At 54.9% G+C, this 18142-nt stretch overlaps 2 protein-coding genes across 4 annotated transcripts in view; both read left to right on the top strand.

Moving 5' to 3' along the window:
• Positions 1-4602, top strand: part of KIRREL2 (kirre like nephrin family adhesion molecule 2) — a 49939-nt gene extending 45337 nt beyond the window's left edge. Inside the window, exons 2-3 of the mRNA XM_025365934.1 lie at positions 1090-1155; positions 3609-4602. Coding sequence (XP_025221719.1) covers positions 1090-1155; positions 3609-3944 — 402 coding nt within the window. The 3' untranslated portion in view covers positions 3945-4602. The remainder of the gene's footprint in view (positions 1-1089; positions 1156-3608) is intronic.
• Positions 4603-5698: 1096 nt separating this feature from the next.
• Positions 5699-17911, top strand: APLP1 (amyloid beta precursor like protein 1). Of its 3 annotated transcripts, none has more exons than XM_025366379.1 (17): positions 5699-5730; positions 7132-7275; positions 8295-8427; positions 8635-8747; positions 9007-9140; positions 9253-9437; positions 9889-10019; positions 11380-11454; positions 12243-12401; positions 12487-12615; positions 14635-14734; positions 15841-15948; positions 16209-16232; positions 16706-16776; positions 17012-17074; positions 17196-17339; positions 17462-17911. In XM_025366379.1, the coding sequence occupies exons 1-17, from the start codon at positions 5701-5703 to the stop codon at positions 17558-17560; spliced, it is 1842 nt and encodes a 613-aa protein (XP_025222164.1). In that variant the 5' UTR covers positions 5699-5700; the 3' UTR covers positions 17561-17911. The 3 variants fall into 3 exon arrangements, with proteins under 3 accessions (XP_025222164.1, XP_025222163.1, XP_025222162.1); XM_025366378.1 differs by lacking the exon at positions 5699-5730 and adding an exon at positions 5902-6246; XM_025366377.1 differs by lacking the exon at positions 5699-5730 and adding an exon at positions 5902-6246 and having other exon boundaries at positions 16206-16232.
• Positions 17912-18142: the final 231 nt, after the last annotated feature.

Raw genomic sequence — 18142 nt, 5'->3', positions numbered from 1 at the left:
GCTCACTGCAACCTCTGCCTCCCTGATTCAAGTGATTCTCCTGCCTCAGCCTCCTGAGTAGCTGGGATTACAGGTGTCTGCCACCACACCTGACTGATTTTGTATTTTTAGTAGAGATTGGGTTTCACCATGTTGGCCAGGCTGGTCTCGAACTCCTGACCTCAGGTGATCCACCCGCCTTGACCTCCCAAAGTGCTGGGATTACAGACATGAGCCTCCACGCCCAGGCTGAGGGCTCTAGTCTTAACAGTGACCCCGCACCCAACTGTCACCCAAGTCCATGCCCCTGACCCGATTATTCCCTAGGCCCACTATATCCTCACAGCCCTTTTTTTTTTTTGAGGCGGAGTCTTCACTCCCTCGCCCAGGCTGGAGTGCAGTGGCCGGATCTCAGCTCACTGCAAGCTCCGCCTCCCGGGCTCACGCCATTCTCCTGCCTCAGCCTCCCGAGTAGCTGGGACTACAGGCGCCCGCCACCGCGCCCGGCTAATTTTTTGTATTTTAGTAGAGACGGGGTTTCGCCGTGTTAGCCAGGATGGTCTCGATCTCCTGACCTCGTGATCCGCCTGCCTTGGCCTCCCAAAGTGCTAGGATTACAGGTGTAAGCCACCACACCTGGCCTTTTATTTATTTATTTATTTATTTATTTAGAGACAAAGTCTTGCTTTGTTGTCCAAACTGGAATGTAGTGGTATGATCCTGAATCACTGCACCCTCCACCTCCCAGTTCAAGCGATTTTCATTCCTTAGCCTCCTGAGTAGCTGGAATTGCAGGCTCCTGCCACCATGCCTGGCTATTTTTTGCATTTTCAGCAGAGACAGGGTTCCAGCATGTTAGCCGAGTTGGTCTCAAACTTCTGGCCTCAAGTGATCCTCCCGCTGCGGCCTCCCAAAGTGCTGGGATTATAGGCATGAGCCACTGTGCTGGCTTCTCACAGCCCTTTTATTGTCCTGAGTGCAGTCCCCAGCTCTCGGGTGCTCTTACTGTCTCCTGCCTGGCCTCCACTGGCTGGCTGAAGGTCCTTGGGGTCTGGTATTGGGGCGGGGAGATCCTCTGACTATTCCTTCTCACTAAGTTCCCTACCCCAGGGCCCCATTGTGCACACTGACCACAGTGATCTGGTTCTGGAGGAGGAAGGGACTCTGGAGACCAAGGTGAGTATTGGGAGGGGTGGGGCTCCCTTCACTGTTGGGAGAGGCGGGGCTCCCTTCACTGTGTTTCCATCTCTCTCCCACGCCTGTCCCCTCCTTTTTCCTTCTGTTGTCCTCAGAACTGGGACTCAGCTCCTCACCCCACTCCTCCTGCCCCCTGGACCAACTCACCTAGCTCCCAGCCTCAGTTTGCCTATCTGCAGACTCTGCCCACACATCTGTCCCAGCCCCAGATGGGGCTCACTATGCCTGTGCTCTCCTCATCACGGTCAAGCCCCCTTTCAGCCCCTTTACACTGGCCCCATATCTCCCCAAACCTGTCCTTCCTCTGGGGTCCTACCTCAGGACAGCCACATTGACTCCAGGCCATCGCCAGGCCAGAGCACTTCTCTCTCTCCTCTGTACCTAGCAGATGCCATTCTCTCTCTTTCTCTCTCCTCTTTTTTTTTTTTTTTTTTTGAGATAGAGTCTCACTCTGTTGCTCAGGCTGGAGTGCAGTGGTGTAATCTCGGCTCACTGCAACCTCTGCCTCCTGGGTTCAAGCCATTCTCCTGCCTCAGGCTCCCAAATAGCTGGCTAATTTTTCTTGTATTTTCAGTAGAGATGGGGTTTCACTATGTTGGCCAGGCTGGTCTTGAACTCCTGACCTCAAATGATCTGCCCACCTCGGCCAAATTGCTGGGATTACAGGCATGAGCCACCGTACCCAGCCGACATGCCATTCTCTTGGCCTGAAACACTCCTACCTTCCTTCCCATGTCTACCTAATTCCCTCCTTTAGTCCTCCAGTCTCAGCTCAGACATTTCTTGTTCCAGGAAGCCCATGCTCTATCGGGGGAATCCCCCCCAGTATTTCAACATAGGTCCTTTCTATTTTCTGTAAGTGTCAACTGGCTGAGAAATAAAAAGAGACCGTATAAAGAGAGGAATTTTACAGATGGGCCACCAGGGGTGACATCACATATTGGTAGGACTGTGATGTCCACCTGAGTCTCAGACCAGCAAGTTTTTATCAAGAGTTTCAAAAGGGGAGGGGTGTAAGAACAGGGAGTAGGTACAAAGATCACTTGCTTCAAAAGGCAAAAAGCAGAACTACTAGAAGGGTCTAACAAAGATTACATGCCTCTGAGGGAACAGGACAAAGGGCAAAAGTAGAACCACTGATAAGGGTCTATGTTCAGTGGTGCACATATTGTCTTGATAAACATCTTAAATAACAGAGAACATTGTTCGAGAGCAGAGAACCGGTCTGACCACAAATTTACCAGGGCAGAGATTTTCCCCACCCTAGTAAGCCTGAGGGTACTACAAGAGACCAGTGCATATTTCAGTCCTTATCTCAACCACATAAGACAGACATTCCCAGAGTTGGCCGTTTACAGACCTCCCCCCAGGAAGACATTCCTTTCCCAGGGTATTAATATTAATATTCCTTGCTATGAAAAGAATTTAGTGATATCTCTCCTACTTGCACATCCGTTTATAGGCTCTCTGCAAAAAGAAAAATGAGGCTCTTTTTGCCCAACCCCTCAGGCAGTCAGACCTTATGATTGTCTTCCCTTGTTCCCTAAAAATAGCTGTTATTCTGTTCTTTTTCAAGGTGCACTGATTTCATATTGTTCAAACACACATGTTTTACAATCAATTTGTATAGTTAACACAGTTATCACAGTGGTCCTGAGGTGACATACATCCTCAGTTTATGAAGATAACAGGATTAAGAGATTAAAGACAGGCATAAAAAATTATAAAAGTATATTTGGGAACTGATAAATGTCCATATTAAAGTGATCACAATTTATGTTCCTCTGCCGTGGCTCCAGCTGGTCCCTCTGTTCAGGGTCCCTGACTTCCCGCAACATGCTTCCATCATGACAGCCCGATCATTCTGCCTGTGTTCCACCCATCACAACTATGACCACTCTGATCTGGGCTTCCTTATCCCGCTCGCTATGCTGAGGGCTCTGCCATCACAGCCCCTGTCACTGCCTATGACTTTCCCAGGCACGGCCCTGACCCCTCTGGGTACTGTCTCATGATTTGTCATTTTTCCCTTGGTGTGAGGACAGGGTTCAGTTCTATCTTAGTGACATGGCTTGTAGCAGCAACACAGGGCATGACACTGAATCAAAGCCTAGAGGCTGTTGGGCAGGTGAGTGCCTCTCTCCTGTTCCTTCTGCATCTTCCACACTGACACCCCTCAGCAGGCCTATATCCCTCTGTCTCTACCTTTCTCTGCCCATGTCCTATCCCTTTGCCTCTTGTCACTGTTCTTCTGTCTCACTTTCTCTCTCTCCCAGTCCATGTGTGTCTCTGTGTCTCTGCCCCTTCCTGTCACTTTTTGTTTCTCTCAAGGTCTGGTGTATTTCAGTGTGTGACCCTCAGTGTCACCCATCAGTGACCCTCATCCCCCCTGCATGCTCACAGACCTTACTGAGTCCCATTTGTCCCCTCAGGACCCAACCAACGGTTACTACAAGGTCCGAGGAGTCAGTGTGAGCCTGAGCCTTGGCGAAGCCCCTGGAGGAGGCCTCTTCCTGCCACCACCCTCCCCCATTGGGCCCCCAGGGGCCCCCACCTTCTATGACTTCAACCCACACCTGGGCATGGTACCCCCCTGCAGACTTTACAGAACCCGGGCAGGCTACCTCACCACACCCCACCCTCGAGCTTTCACCAGCTACATCAAACCCGCATCCTTTGGGCCCCCAGATCTGGCCCCCGGGACTCCCCCTTTCCCATATGCTGTCTTCCCCACACCTAGCCACCCGCGTCTCCAGACTCATGTGTGATATCTCTCCAGTGGAAGAGTCCTGGGATCTCCAACTTTCCATAATGGATTGTCCTGATTTCTGAGGAGCCAGGATAAGTTGGCGACCTTACTCCTCCAAAATTGAACACTAGGGGAGGGAAAGATCATTACATTTGTCAGGAGTATTTGTATACAGTCAGCTCAGTCAAAGGGGATGCCCCAAGTGGGAGCAACATGGCCACCCAATAGGCCCACCTATGTCCCAGTGTAAAAGAGATTCAAGATGGCAGGTAGGCCCTTTGAGGAGAGAGGGGGACAGGGCAGTGGGTGCTGGGAGTTTGGGGCTGGGATGGAAGTTGTTTCTAGCCACTGAAAGAAGATATTTCAAGATGACCATCTGCATTGAGAAGAAAGGTAGCATAGGATAGATGAAGATGAAGAGCATACCAGGCCCCACTGTGGCTCTCCCTGAGGGGAACTTTGCTCGGCCAATGGAAATGCAGCCAAGATGGCCTTGTACTCCCTAGGAACCCAAGATGGCCACCATCTTGATTTCACTTTCCCTAAAGACTCAGAAAGACTTGGACCCAAGGAGTGGGGATATGGTGAGAATTAGCACTGTTGGGGCAAAGGGGAATCTTGGGATAAAAATATTTATGTTTAATAATTAAAAAAAAGTCAAAGAGGCGTGTGTCTTAGGGAGTCTACTGGCATTATTACCCTCCATCAAGGAAGGGGTCCATTAGACCTGTCCCAAGGTCTCTCCTTTACGCTAGCCTATAAGGTGGCTGTAGAAGCAAAACTGTGAGCCACCTCTCAGCCTCTTGCTACCTGCAAAGCACTCTAGACTCTTTATTTTTTTTTTTCTTGAGACAAGGTCTGGCTCTATGGCCCAGGCTGGAGTGCAGTGGCACCATCTCAGCTCACTGCTACATCTGCATCCTGGGCTCAAGCCATCCTTCCACCTCAGCCTCCCAAGTAGCTGGGACTACAGGTGCACACCACCACACCCAGCTAATTTTTGTATTTGTTTGTAGAGACAGGATTTCATCCTGTTGGCCAGGCTGGTCTCAAACTCCTGACCTCAAGTGATACGCCTACCTAGGCCTCCTAGGCCTAGTGCTGGTATTACAGGCGTGAGCCACTGTGCCCAGTCATGGACTCTTTTAATATGCATCTTCATACACACACGCACACACACACACACACACACACGAGTTGCAAACAGAAAAGACAAACACATTGGCATGTATGCACAGACACACGCATAGATGTCCACACAGTTGCACACATGTGACAGGGCTGCCCCAGGGGTCCTGGGAAAGACAGAATTCTACACTCTCATTAGAGGAGACAAACGAGTGAGCCCTGAAGTGGGACAGAGAAGGGGAGACTATGGGCATGAAAATGGCAATCCCCTGGTCCTTACAGCAAGGGTGGAGATCCAGACCCTAATCCTGGGGCACTGCATCCACAGTGGGCATGGTGCTGGTGCCTGCTTGGGTGATCCTTAAAGAAAGGTCCTGGGGGCTTTGGTTCATGGATCCTTGAGCTAGGAGTTAAAGATCCAGGCCCCTGGGACCCTTGGGAAGCAGAGCAGGAAGACTGAACTCCTGGTTCTGAGGGAGAATGGGCTGGGGGCTTGGTCTCTAGTCCTGAGAGAGAAGGTGCCCAGACTTCTGGATCTGAAAGAGGAGGGGACTGGGTCTCAACTGCTGCCATCTTGACGGGACATTTTGGAGGCCTGTATTCCTGAGCCCTCAACAGAGGAATTTACTAGGGGACGGGGGTCTCTGATGCTTGCATCCTTGGAGAAGGACAAAACTGTGAGTGTCTGGGTCTAAAGAGGGTGAGAGTCCTGCGGGAGGACTCAAAATCCACAACGGGCTGAGCCCATAGCAGGACTCCTGGCTGGGTCCTTCATGGGGCGGGACGCCTGGAATCTCCAGGGGCGGGGGCCTGGCGCAGGCTTCCGCCCGGGGTTCCCGAGCTGCTCCACTCTGCGCGGAGCCGCCACGCTATTGTCCTGGCCAGGAAGGCGGGGCCGGCGCGGGGCGTGGCTGGCGGCGCCGGCGCAGCCCGGGGGCGGCGGGAGGAGGAGGTGGCGGCGGTGGCGCTGGGAGCTCCTGTCACCGCTGGGGCCGGGCCGGGCGGGAGTGCAGGGGACGTGAGGGCGCAAGGGCCGGGACATGGGGCCAGCCAGCCCCGCTGCTCGCGGTCTAAGTCGCCGCCCGGGCCAGCCGCCGCTGCCGCTGCCGCTGCTGCTGCCACTATTGCTGCTGCTTCTGCGCGCGCAGCCCGCCATCGGGAGCCTGGCCGGTGGGAGCCCCGGCGCGGCCGAGGTGAGGCCGGGCCGGGTCCTGGGGGATGGGGGAAGGGGCGGGACCGGGTCTTTGGACGCCAGCGCGGACATGTACAGGACAGAAAGCGCGGTCTTTCCAGCCAGGTGGTCAGCCCCCAGGCGCCCCCAACCGCATTTATGAACCCAGGGTTCCAGGCCCCAGCTCCCCCATCCTCCGACGTCCCAGCCCCCTCCCACCCCGAGCATAGGAACTGGTCTATTCAGAGCCCCTGGTCCCAGAAGTCCAGCCCCCTCTCCGGACCCAGGTGACTAGGTCCCAACCCCCTCCCTCCTGGACATAGGACCCACCAAGCAGCGAGGCACTTAGATCCAATAATCCAGACCCCTTGTATTCTCTGGACCCATATGGAGGCCCTTGCAGCCTCCCAGGACCCAGGAGTCCGGTCCTTCAGTCACCACCCACCCCAACCAGATGTAGCTCTCCAGTCCTCAAGGACCTGGTGTCCAGGACTGTAGGCCCCTGAAGCCAGGCCTTATCAGCTTTGCACCCTGCAACCGGAGCCTGAGCAAGGGATGGAGGGAGGAGGGGCCAGAACGCCTGGGTTCAGGCCTCCTCCGCGATTCAGGTTTAACCCCTTCGAGCTCCAGAGCGGCTGAGCTGGGGTCGGGGCGGAGTCTGTCTCCGCGGCAACAAGGCAGAAAGAATCCCGGGGGACCCGGGTCGCCATAGCAACGGGAGAGCTAGGGCGCCCCCGCCCTACGGGAGCTGTTTCCCAGGGAACGGTGCCTCCATGGAGGCGGTGTGCACAACGGTGCTTGGGGGAGGGGGCTGGTGCTGGGGGTCTCGGTCCTAGGGAGCAAAGAACCAGGGGACCCTCATGCCAACGCCTCCCGGGCCCTCATTATCCCCTCCACTTCCATCCAGGCCCCGGGGTCGGCCCAGGTGGCTGGACTATGCGGGCGCCTAACCCTTCACCGGGACCTGCGCACCGGCCGCTGGGAACCAGACCCACAGCGCTCTCGACGCTGTCTCCGGGACCCGCAGCGCGTGCTGGAGTACTGCAGACAGGTGGGCGGGGCCGAGCGGGAGGGGCGGGGCCAGCGGGAAAGCGGGCCCCAAACGAGGCGGGGCCGCCCGTAGACAGCTACACTTAAAAAAGGCGTGGTCCAAGGTGCCGCGGGATCTAAGACGTGGAGGCTGGGGGACGTGGCCAATAAAGAGGCGCAACTATGCTAGGGCAGGGGACCTGTTTTGAGATACTAAGTCAGGAAAGGGGGAGAACCGCGAGATAGCCAGAGAAGAAGTGGAATTTAGGAATCTGGTGGTCTTTGTAAAGAGCAGATGTGTAGTGGGAAGTGGCGAAAGGATAGGCGGGGCTAAGACAGAAAGAGACCTTAAGGACTAGCGAGATGGGGAAAGGGGTGGAGCCCAATGAAAGCGCGTTGAGCTGGGGGGTGTGGCCACGAAAGGACAAGTCTGTAATGGGAAGGGAGAGTTTTGGAGAGGCGAAATAGAGGAAAAGGCAGGGCTAAAAGGAGGGTGAGACCTTTGGGGAGACGAATCTGACTGCGGGGAGGAGTGACCAGAGAGGTGGGCTTAGAGGGACCTTCAGAAAGAAACAGCACAGGAAAAAAGATAGCCTTGAAAACGGACCTGGCCGGGCGCAGTGGCTCACGCCTGTCATCGCAGCACTTGGGGAGGTGGAGGCGGACGGATCACCTGAGGTCAGAAGTTCGAGACCAGCCTGGCCAACATGGCGAAACCCTGTCTTTACTAAAAATACAAAAATTAGCCGGGCATGGTGGTGCGTGCCTGTAATCCCAACTACTCGGGAGGCTGAGACAGGAGAATAGCTTGAACCTGGGAGGAGGAAGTTGCAGTGAGCCGAGATTGTACCATTGCACTCCAGCCTGGGCGACAAGAGCAAATCTCCGAAAGAGAGAAAGAGAGAAAGACAGAGAGAGAGAGAGAGAGACAGAGAGAGAAAGGAGGGAGGGAGGGAGGGAAGAAAGGGGACCTGACTACTGGAGAGGGGTGGCTGGCAGAGGCGGGGCTGTGGGCTAATTGCCCCCATCTGATCCCCCCAGATGTACCCGGAGCTGCAGATCGCACGTGTAGAGCAGGCTACCCAGGCCATCCCCATGGAGCGCTGGTGCGGGGGTGCCCGGAGCGGCAGCTGCACCCACCCCCACCACCAGGTTGTGCCCTTCCGCTGCCTGCGTGAGTCCCAGGCGGGGAGAGGGGAACTGAGGTGGGAGTTTCCAAGGGGCAAAATTCTGAGCCCCTCTCTCGGGCCCACATTAAGGGGGTGGGTGCTTGTGTCCTAAGTGGGGCAGAGAAGCCTCTGAGGATAAAATATCTGGATTCTGAGGAGGGTGGGGTTGGTGCTGTAGGAGGGTCTCACCCTGGTGTCCCGCGCTTCCCCAGCTGGTGAATTTGTGAGCGAGGCTCTGCTGGTGCCTGAAGGCTGCCGGTTCTTGCACCAGGAGCGCATGGACCAATGCGAGAGTTCAACCCGGAGGCATCAGGAGGCACAGGAGGTCAGGACCTTGGCCCACCCGTCCCCAGCCCCCAGAACCCAGGAACCAGGACCCCAACACCCTCCTCCACCAGAACCGAGGGTCTGGGCCACCAGCATCCTCTTCCCACTTGGGATCTAAGAATTTCATCCCCCAACCCCTTCCTCCAGAACCAGGAATCCAGGCTCCCAGCCTCATCAACCCCCAACCCAGGCAGCCCAGCTCCCCATCTACCCCTCCTACCCCACAATCCTGGCATCTGGGTCCACTCTTCCTACAGGCCTGCAGCTCCCAGGGCCTCATCCTGCACGGCTCGGGCATGCTTTTACCCTGTGGCTCGGATCGGTTCCGTGGTGTGGAGTATGTGTGCTGTCCCCCTCCAGGGACCCCCGACCCATCTGGGACAGCAGTTGGGTGAGTGAGAGGGAACCCTCCATGCCCATCCCAAGGTTCCTGAGGCAGGGGATGGAAGCCTGGGAGCCTGGGCCTGGGTTCTTATTGCCTGGGTCCTCTCCTGCTCCCTCAGTGACCCCTCCACCCGGTCCTGGCCCCCGGGGAGCAGAGTAGAGGGGGCTGAGGATGAGGAAGAGGAGGAATCCTTCCCACAGCCAGTAGACGATTACTTCGTGGAGCCTCCACAGGCTGAAGAGGAAGAAGAGGAGGAAAGGGTCCCACCCCCAAGCTCCCATACACTTGCAGTGGTCAGCAAAGGTGAGGCAGTCTCTGAACCTCTGGGGCCTCTCCACCATAGAAGGAGAAACATCTGGGGGAGTGTTGCCGGGGGCTGTTTTTGGGAGGGACCTATGGGGGAAAGGCCCAACTGAGGAGAAAAGATGAGAGTATCTTTGGATAAAACAGAGGTAGAAGAGCTAACCTGCCAAGGGAGGGGGTGGTTTGAGGGTACTTGGGAGTAGAGGGGCCATTGGGTAGGTCCTGAGGATCATTTCAGGAAAGCTTGGAAGATGGTGTAATGGATTCCTAAGCTTTGCAAGAAAAGGCTAGACCCAGTCTAGAACTACATCTCCCATAATGCCAGGCAGCAGAGGTGGCTAAACTGGGTGCATGATGGTCTCCGGTGCACTCTAGGAAATGTGGTTCTTTAAGTAGAAAAGGCGACCTGGAGGTGGGCTGCAGACTGACCTCCTGATCCCTGGTCTTGCAGTCACTCCCACCCCGAGGCCCACAGATGGTGTGGATATTTACTTTGGCATGCCTGGGGAAATCAGTGAGCACGAGGGGTTCCTGAGGGCCAAGATGGACCTGGAGGAGCGTAGGATGCGCCAGATTAATGAGGTGATGATACCGGGGGCCCCAGGACCCCCTACAGTACAGAGCTCCCTAAATACCAGGAAACTCCTCCAGGACACATTGATACTACCTCCAAAGGCTCCCTAAGCCCCTTTGACCTTGAGCTCTCAACACCATCCCCTAAGATGACCAGAGATCCATGGCCCATCTAGAATCCTACTGAGACGCCACCAGATTCTATGGAAACTCTGGTCTATGGTACTCTTTCACTTTACTGGTTTTTGTTGTTGTTGTTGTGATGGAGTTTCGCTCTTAACACCCAGGCTGGAGTGCAATGGTGGGATCTCGGCCCACTGCAACCTCTGCCTCCTGGGCTCCAGTGATTCCCCTGCCTCAGTCTCCTGAGTAGCTGGAATTACAGGCACCTGCCACCACGCCCAGCTAATTTTTGTATTTTTAGTAAAGACAGGGTTTCACCATGTTGGCCAGGCTGGTCTTGAACTCCTGGCGGGAGGAGATCCACCTGCCTCGACCTCCCAAAGTGCTGGGATTACAGGCATGAGCCACCACGCCTGGCCTCTCTTTCACTTTATTTATTTATTTTTTTTTTATTTTTTTTTTTTTGAGACGGAGTCTCGCTCTGTCGCCCAGGCTGGAGTGCAGTGGCCAGATCTCAGCTCACTGCAAGCTCCGCCTCCCGGGTTCCCGCTATTCTCCTGCCTCAGCCTCCCGAGTAGCTGGGACCACAGGCACCGCCACCTCGCCTGGCTAATTTTTTGTGTTTTTAGTAGAGACGGGGTTTCGCCGTGTTAGCCAGGATGGTCTCGATCTCCTGACCTTGTGATCCTCCCGTCTCGGCCTCCCAAAGTGCTGGGATTACAGGCTTGAGCCACCGCGCCCGGCCTCTCTTTCACTTTAAACTCCTTCTGGATCTTCCCTCTTGGGAACCCAAGAGCCAGTGAGACTTAAGGGATCTAGGGCCTCTAAAATCTTTTTTTTTTTTTTCTTTTTTTTGAGACGGAGTTTCGCTCTGTTGCCTAGGCTAGAGTGCAGTGGCGCGATCTCCACTCACTGCAAGCTCCGCCTCCTGGGTTCACGCCATTCTCCTGCCTTAGCCTCTACTCCCAAGTACTCCCGAGTCCCCACCTGGGACTACTGGTACCCACACTGTGCCCAGCTAATTTTTTGTATTTTTAGTGGAAATGGGGTTTCACCATGTTAGCCAGGATGGTCTCGATCTCTTGACCTCGTGATCCACCCACTTTGGCCCTGTAATGTGCTGGGATTACAGGCATGAGCCACCGCGCCCGGCCATGGGACCTCTAAAATCTTAAAGAGGGGTTGGGGGACTTGCCAGGTGGATCAGGATGGATTCTGGGATCCTGAAGCTCCCCTCCGTACGCAGGTGATGCGTGAATGGGCCATGGCCGACAACCAGTCCAAGAACCTGCCTAAAGCCGACAGACAGGCCCTGAATGAGGTAGGACAGCCCCAGTGGGTCCTACTCATGCCTGTCCGCCACCTGGAGCATACTCAGTTTCACCTGGCTCTGGCTGTGTCCTGCCCATCCAGTTCCACCCCTTTCCACCTATTTTAGCCTTTCCTGTCCCCATGCCTACATGCAGCTCTGCCTCTCTTAGCCGCCATCTGACCTGACACTGCTCTGCTCCTCAGATTGGCCATATTTGGCCCCATCTACACTTGACTTGCCTGTCAGGGCTGGCTCTGGAGTCCTGTCCCAAGCCAGGGCCCCTGCAGATGCAGCCAGGGCCTTCTTGGTCTCTCTTTGATGCATTCATGTCTCTATCAGGCCCTGCCCCCTGATTCTGGCTCTGCCCGGCCAATCTCACCTCTTTCAACCTGACCTACCCCATGGAGACCCCACTCATGTTAGCCGCCATTCCAGCTCTTGGTCCCACCCCTATCGTGTCATTTATGCACAGCCTGTCTCTAGTTTGACCCTGCCCAGGCCAGGAGCCCTGCAAGGCTTTGTCCCTTTCACCTTAACATTGGTCAGTTCTGCTCCCAGATTGTTTCCACTCAATCTTACAGTTTACATCCTCACATTGGCTCCCAGTGGGCCTAGTCCCACCTCCACTCTGCCTGGCCCTGTAGCCCACCCCTTCCAGTCCGTAACCTTTGGTTCTGCCCAGGCCTGGACCCCTGGAACACCCCCTAACCCCATGTAGCCCTGCCTTTCCAGGCTGTCTTTGACCAGGCTTTGACCCATCTTCTCCTCTCCTGACCCTGTGCCTACCCGCTCCCCAGCACTTCCAGTCCATTCTGCAGACCCTGGAGGAGCAGGTGTCTGGTGAGCGACAGCGCCTGGTGGAGACCCATGCCACCCGTGTCATCGCCCTTATCAACGACCAGCGCCGGGCTGCCTTGGAGGGCTTCCTTGCGGCCCTGCAGGGGGATCCGCCTCAGGTGCGGAGACCATGGGGGCAGAGAGCAGAGAGCAGAGGGTGACAAGGATCAGGGTGGGCTTGGGCAGCCTGTGTCCCTTCCACAGGCGGAGCGTGTCCTGACGGCCCTGCGGCACTACCTGCGTGCGGAGCAGAAGGAGCAGAGGCACACGCTACGCCACTACCAGCACGTGGCTGCCGTGGATCCCGAGAAAGCACAGCAGATGCGTTTCCAGGTGCTCACATCCTTCCAGCTCCCAAATGCACCACTATTCCTCAGACGCCAGCACCTCAGGCTCTTCTCTTGTCCCTTAGACCCTTTTTCTGTCTTTTGAAGCCCTTCCTATCCCTTGAACACCGCTTCTCTGCCCCTTCCCAGTCTCTCAACTCTGCTTCCTGACCCTGAAACATGGACCCTCACACATTGTGCCTTTGACGCCTGTTTCTTGTCCCTTGGATTCTTACTCCCCCTGCCCTTGATCCTATGTTCTTTTTTTTTTGAGATGGAGTCTTGCTCTGTCGCCCAAGCTGGAGTGCAGTGGCCAGATCTCAGCTCACTGCAAGCTCCGCCTCCCGGGTTTACGCCATTCTCCTGCCTCAGCCTCCCAAGTAGCTGGAACTACAGGTGCCCACCACCTCGCCCGGCTGGTTTTTTGTATTTTTTAGTAGAGATGGGGTTTCACCGTGTTAGCCAGGATGGTCTCGATCTCCTAACCTTGTGATCCACCCGTCTAGGCCTCCCAAAGTGCTGGGATTACAGGCTTGAGCCACCGCGCCCGGCAGATCCTATGTTCTGTCCCTTGGATTTTCACTGCCTTTCCCAGAATCCTCTTTTTTTTTTTTTTTTGAGACAGGGTCTCACTCTATCACCCAGGCTGGAGTGGTGCAGTGCAATCTTGGCTCATTGCAACCTCTGCCTCCTGGGTTCAAGCAATTCTCCTGCCTCAGCCTCCCGAGTAGCTGGGATTACCAGCGCGTGCCACCATGCCTGGCTAATTTTTGTATTGCGTTGGTGCAAAAGTTATTACGGTTTTTGCTATTGAAAGTAATGGCAAAAACCGCAGTAACTTCTTTTTTTTTTTTTTTGAGACAGTCTTGCTCTGTCACCCAGGCTGGAGTGCAATGGCGTGATCTCTGCTCACTGCAGCCTCCACCTCCTGGGTTCAAGCAATTCTGCCTCAGCCTCTTGAGTAGCTGGGATTACAGGAGCCTGCCACCATGCCAGGCTTTTTTTTTTTTTTTTTTTTGACAAGAGTCTCACTCTGTTGCCCAGGCTGGAGTGCAGTGACGTGATCTGGACTCACTGCAACCTCCACCTACCAGGTTCAAGCTATTCTCCTGCCTTAGCCTCCCGAGTAGCTGAGACTACAGGCAGGTGTCACCACATCTGGCTGATTTTTTGTATTTTTAGTAGAGACGGGATTTCAGCATATTGGTCAGGCTGGTCTCAAACTCAACCTCAGGTGATCCACCCTTGGCCTCCTAAAGTATTAGGATTACAGGTGTGAGCCACCACGCCTGACCCCAGCTAATTTTTGTATTTTTAGTACACACTGGGTTTCAGCATTTGGCCAGGCTGATCTCGAACTCCTGAGCTCAGGTGATCTGCACACCTTGGCCTCCCAAAATGCTGGGATTACAGGCACGAGCCACCGTGCCTGGCCAGAAACCCCAATAACTTGCACCAATCTAGTATTTTTAGTAGAGGCAGGGTTTTGCCGTGTTGCCCAGGCTGGTCTCGAACTCCTGACCTCAGGTGATCTGCCCACCTCGGCCTCCCAAAGTGCTGGGATTACAGGCATGAGCCACTGTGCCCAGTCGAGAATCCCCTTGTTCCTTGAACCCTCTTCCTGTCCCTCGACCTCCTTTCTCCATAACTCCCCTTGTTTTCCCTGGAACCCCTGTTCTGTGTGCTCAAATTTGAATTCCCCTTTCCTGGATGTTTTCTTTCTGTCTATGGAATCCACTCTGTGCTCTTGAACTCCAAATCTTACCTTGAACTATGTCATCTGTATGACCCTCCAGTCCTCAATCCCTGTCTCTGGAATCCCCTCAAACCCCGCTTTCTGTTCCTTGGACCTCATTCTTCAATTTCCTTCTCCTATGGCCCAGTTCCTGACCCTTGTGCCACACGTCCTGTCCATTGCATGTGCTGCTTTTCCTTGGCCGCTATTGAATTCCTCCTTCATACTGCCTCAGTTTCCTCGTGTCCAGCCTGCATTGCCCAGCTCATCCTTCATGTCCACTCCCCACAGGTGCAGACCCACCTTCAGGTGATTGAGGAGAGGGTGAATCAGAGCCTGGGCCTGCTTGACCAGAACCCTCACCTGGCTCAGGAGCTGCGGCCCCAAATCCGTGAGTGCCTATTACCCTGGCCCCCATTCCAGAACTCTGAGGGCAAATCTTGACTCCTAAATATTGATCCCCCCAATTTCATTTATTTCTCTGTAACAAACCAGCCCAGAACTTAGCAGTGAAAATCAACAGCCATTTTTCTTTGTTCATGATTCTGCCATCCAGTCTGGGCTCAGCAGAGTGGTTCTTCTAGTGGTCTTGCCAGTGGTCAAGCATGCAGTTGTATTTAGCTAGCAGATCATCTGGGGGCTGGGAGTCTAGCACAAACGGACCTTTCTCCCTCTCCAAGGAGGCTCAGGGCCTCTCTTCTCCATGGAGCCTCTCCATGTGGTCTCACCAGCAGGGTAGCTGGATTCCCTACTTGGCCGTTCATGCTCTCCAAGACATCAAAGTGGAAGTTGCTAGGTCTTAAGGCTTGGGTGCACATTCTATTTGTTAAAACAAGTTACAAATCCAGTCCAGATTCAAGGGAAGGAACCTATATGCATACCAGAAAGTGTGACCTACCACAGCCCCCAGATCTATTGTGGCTTCCTCCTGGATATCTCACACATAACCCTGATTCTCCTGGTATTTAAGAAAGCTATCATCTTGAGCTGGGCGCAGTGGCTCACGCTTATAATCCCAGCATGTTAGGAGGCTGAGGCAGGCAGATCACTTGAGGTCAGGAGTTCGAGACCAGCCTGGCCAACATGGTGAAACCCCATCTTTACTAAAAATTAAAAAATTAGCCAGGTGTGGTGGCACTTGCCTCTAGTCCCAGCTACTCAGGAGGCTGAGGCAGGAGAATCACTTGAACCCGGGAGGTGGAGGTTGCAGTGATCTGAGATCACGTTATTGCACTCCAACCTGAGCAACAAGAGTGAGACTCTGTCTCAAAAAAAAAAAAAAAAAAAAAAAAGCCATAATCTTGAAACTTCAGCCTCCATCCTTCCTGCCAGCAGTGCCTCCCTCCAGCTTCCCACTTTCTCAGATCACACTTCTGGCTATCCCACTTGGGGCTGACTCTGCTGTCTGCACGATCCCCCAGTTGCTCTACTGTTAGGGTGCCCTTCACTCACCCCAATGCTCACTACCTCAGCCACCTTTCTGCATCTCCCCCTCAGAGGAACTCCTCCACTCTGAATACCTGGGTCCCAGTGAATTGGAAGCCCCTGCCCCTGGGGGCAGCAGTGAGGACAAGGGTGGGCTGCAGCCTCCAGATTCCAAGGATGGTGAGTGAGCCCACATATAGATGACCCCAGACATTGGGGAACATGCCCCAGCTTAATTTGTAATCCCCTAGAGTCTGAGGGTGTCTTCACCACCACAGTGACTGGGAGAGGATGGGGAGGAATGTCTGAGGTTGCGGAGGCCTCTGTAGGATCCCCCATCCTCATTCTTGGTCCCTGGGAGGATGTTTCTCCACCTTTCTTTGCTGATAACCCTCCTCTCTTCACTCTTCCACTGCCTTGCTTCCTCTGGCTTCCAGCAGACACCCCCATGACCCTTCCAAAAGGTGAGTGTCTCGTAGTTAACCCCAGCCTCCAAATCCCACTAATCCCCGAACCCAGAAGGAAACAGGGTCCATCCATTGGGAACCTCAGACTCCCTGGGGTAGAGTCCGATATACTTTCCAAGGCCCTCCTCTGAACCTTAAAGAATGAAATAGTGCCAGGCGCTGGTGGCTCACACCCGTAATCCTAGCACTTTGAGAGGCTGAGGCAGGAGGATCCCTTGAGGCCAGGAGTTTGAGACCAGGCTGGGCAACATAATGAGACCCTGTACATACAAATAATTTAAAAATTACCTGGGTGTGGTGGGGCGTGTCAGTAGTCCCAGCTGCTCAGGAGGCTGACATAGAAGGATCACTGGAGCCCAGGAAGTTGAGGCTGCAGTGAGCTGAGATCATGCCCCTGCACTCCAGCCTGGGTGACAGAGTGAGATTCTGTCTAAAAAAAAAAAAAAGAATGAGATCAGACTTGGGGGTAGGGTCCACAGAACAAGACGCTGCATCCCCTGAGAAAGAGAAGATGTCCCCGCTGGAACAGTATGAGCAAAAGGTAAGTTGGTCAGACCTGTGGGCTCCCAAAGGGGAACAAGAGCGGGGCCTATACTGCTGGGTATGAGGGAGGAGATGCTGGGGGCTTAGATTCCTTGTCCTGAGGGAAGAGGGAGCTGAGGACATGGAATTGAGATCCTAGAAAATGAGAGGGTTGGGGGACGCTCTCTTGGGCCCCTGGGGAGGAGGAGGCGGGCGCCAGGCTTCTGGGTCCCTGACACCTCCTGCTCCACCAGGTGAATGCGTCTGTTCCAAGGGGTTTCCCTTTCCACTCATCGGAGATTCAGAGGGATGAGCTGGTAAGAGGAGGAACAGCCGGGTACCTAGGGGAAGAGGCCAGAGGTCAGCGGCCAGGCTGCGATTCCCAAAGCCACACAGGTCCCTCAAAGACGTCCTCTGCCCCATCTCCTCTCCCTGCAGGCACCAGCTGGGACAGGGGTGTCCCGTGAGGCTGTGTCGGGTCTGCTGATCATGGGAGCGGGCGGAGGCTCCCTCATCGTCCTCTCCATGCTGCTCCTGCGCAGGAAGAAGCCCTACGGGGCTATCAGCCATGGCGTAGTGGAGGTGAGACCCACGAGGGCGGCGTGTGGGAAGAGTTCCTGAGCCCGGGTGTGGGCAGGCTGAGAGGCCTGCGGGCAGTCCCGCCCCCGCACCCCACTGTCCTGTCGTTCCCCTGCCGGTTGCAGGTGGACCCCATGCTGACCCTGGAGGAGCAGCAGCTCCGCGAACTGCAGCGGCACGGCTATGAGAACCCCACCTACCGCTTCCTGGAGGAACGACCCTGACCCGTCCCCCTTCACCCCTTCAGCCGAACCCAGACCTCCCCTCTTCCTGGAGCCCCAGAACCCCAACTCCCAGCCTAGGGCAGCCGGGAGTCTTGAAGTGATCATTTCACACCCTTTTGTGAGAGGGCTGGAAATTCTTATTTCCCCTTTCCAATTCCAAATTCCATCCCTAAGAATTCCCAGATAGTCCCAGCAGCCTCCCCATGTGGCACCTCCTCACCTTAATTTATTTTTTAAGTTAATTTATGGATCCTTAAGGTGACCGACACCTTGGTCCTAGTGTCTATTCCCTGGAATTCACCCTCTCATGTTTCCTTACTAACATCCCAATAAAGTCCTCTTCCCTACCAAGCCAGCCTGAATCTCTGTGGGAGAATTAGTCTGTAACCACAGCTGGACACGGTGTCATCCCCGCCCAGGCCGCCTTGGCCTCTTTAAACGGGATGACGAAGCTTTACATCTGGGCGGGGCCTGCGGGAAGAGCTGGGAGCGTCGGGGGCTGGGCTCAGAGGCCCGGGATCAGCGCCTGTCCCGGAGCTCTCCGCGGTGCTGAACTGGCCGCACCTTCTAACTCTCATTCTG

The sequence above is a fragment of the Theropithecus gelada genome, chromosome 19 (assembly GCF_003255815.1).
Source record: "Theropithecus gelada isolate Dixy chromosome 19, Tgel_1.0, whole genome shotgun sequence".
Lineage (NCBI taxonomy): Eukaryota > Metazoa > Chordata > Mammalia > Primates > Cercopithecidae > Theropithecus > Theropithecus gelada.
The sequence above is the reverse complement of the archived record's forward strand: the minus strand, read 5'-3'. Positions and strand labels throughout refer to the sequence as shown.

Excerpts from the sequence above, each read along its gene's own strand:
- APLP1 (XM_025366377.1), top strand. The coding sequence starts at position 6,094 with ATGGGGCCAGCCAGCCCCGCTGCTCGCGGTCTAAGTCGCCGCCCGGGC. Across the intron at positions 16,777-17,011 it reads TGGAACAGTATGAGCAAAAG|GTGAATGCGTCTGTTCCAAG; the intron begins GTAAGTTGGTCA and ends CTGCTCCACCAG. Across the intron at positions 17,340-17,461 it reads TCAGCCATGGCGTAGTGGAG|GTGGACCCCATGCTGACCCT; the intron begins GTGAGACCCACG and ends TGCCGGTTGCAG.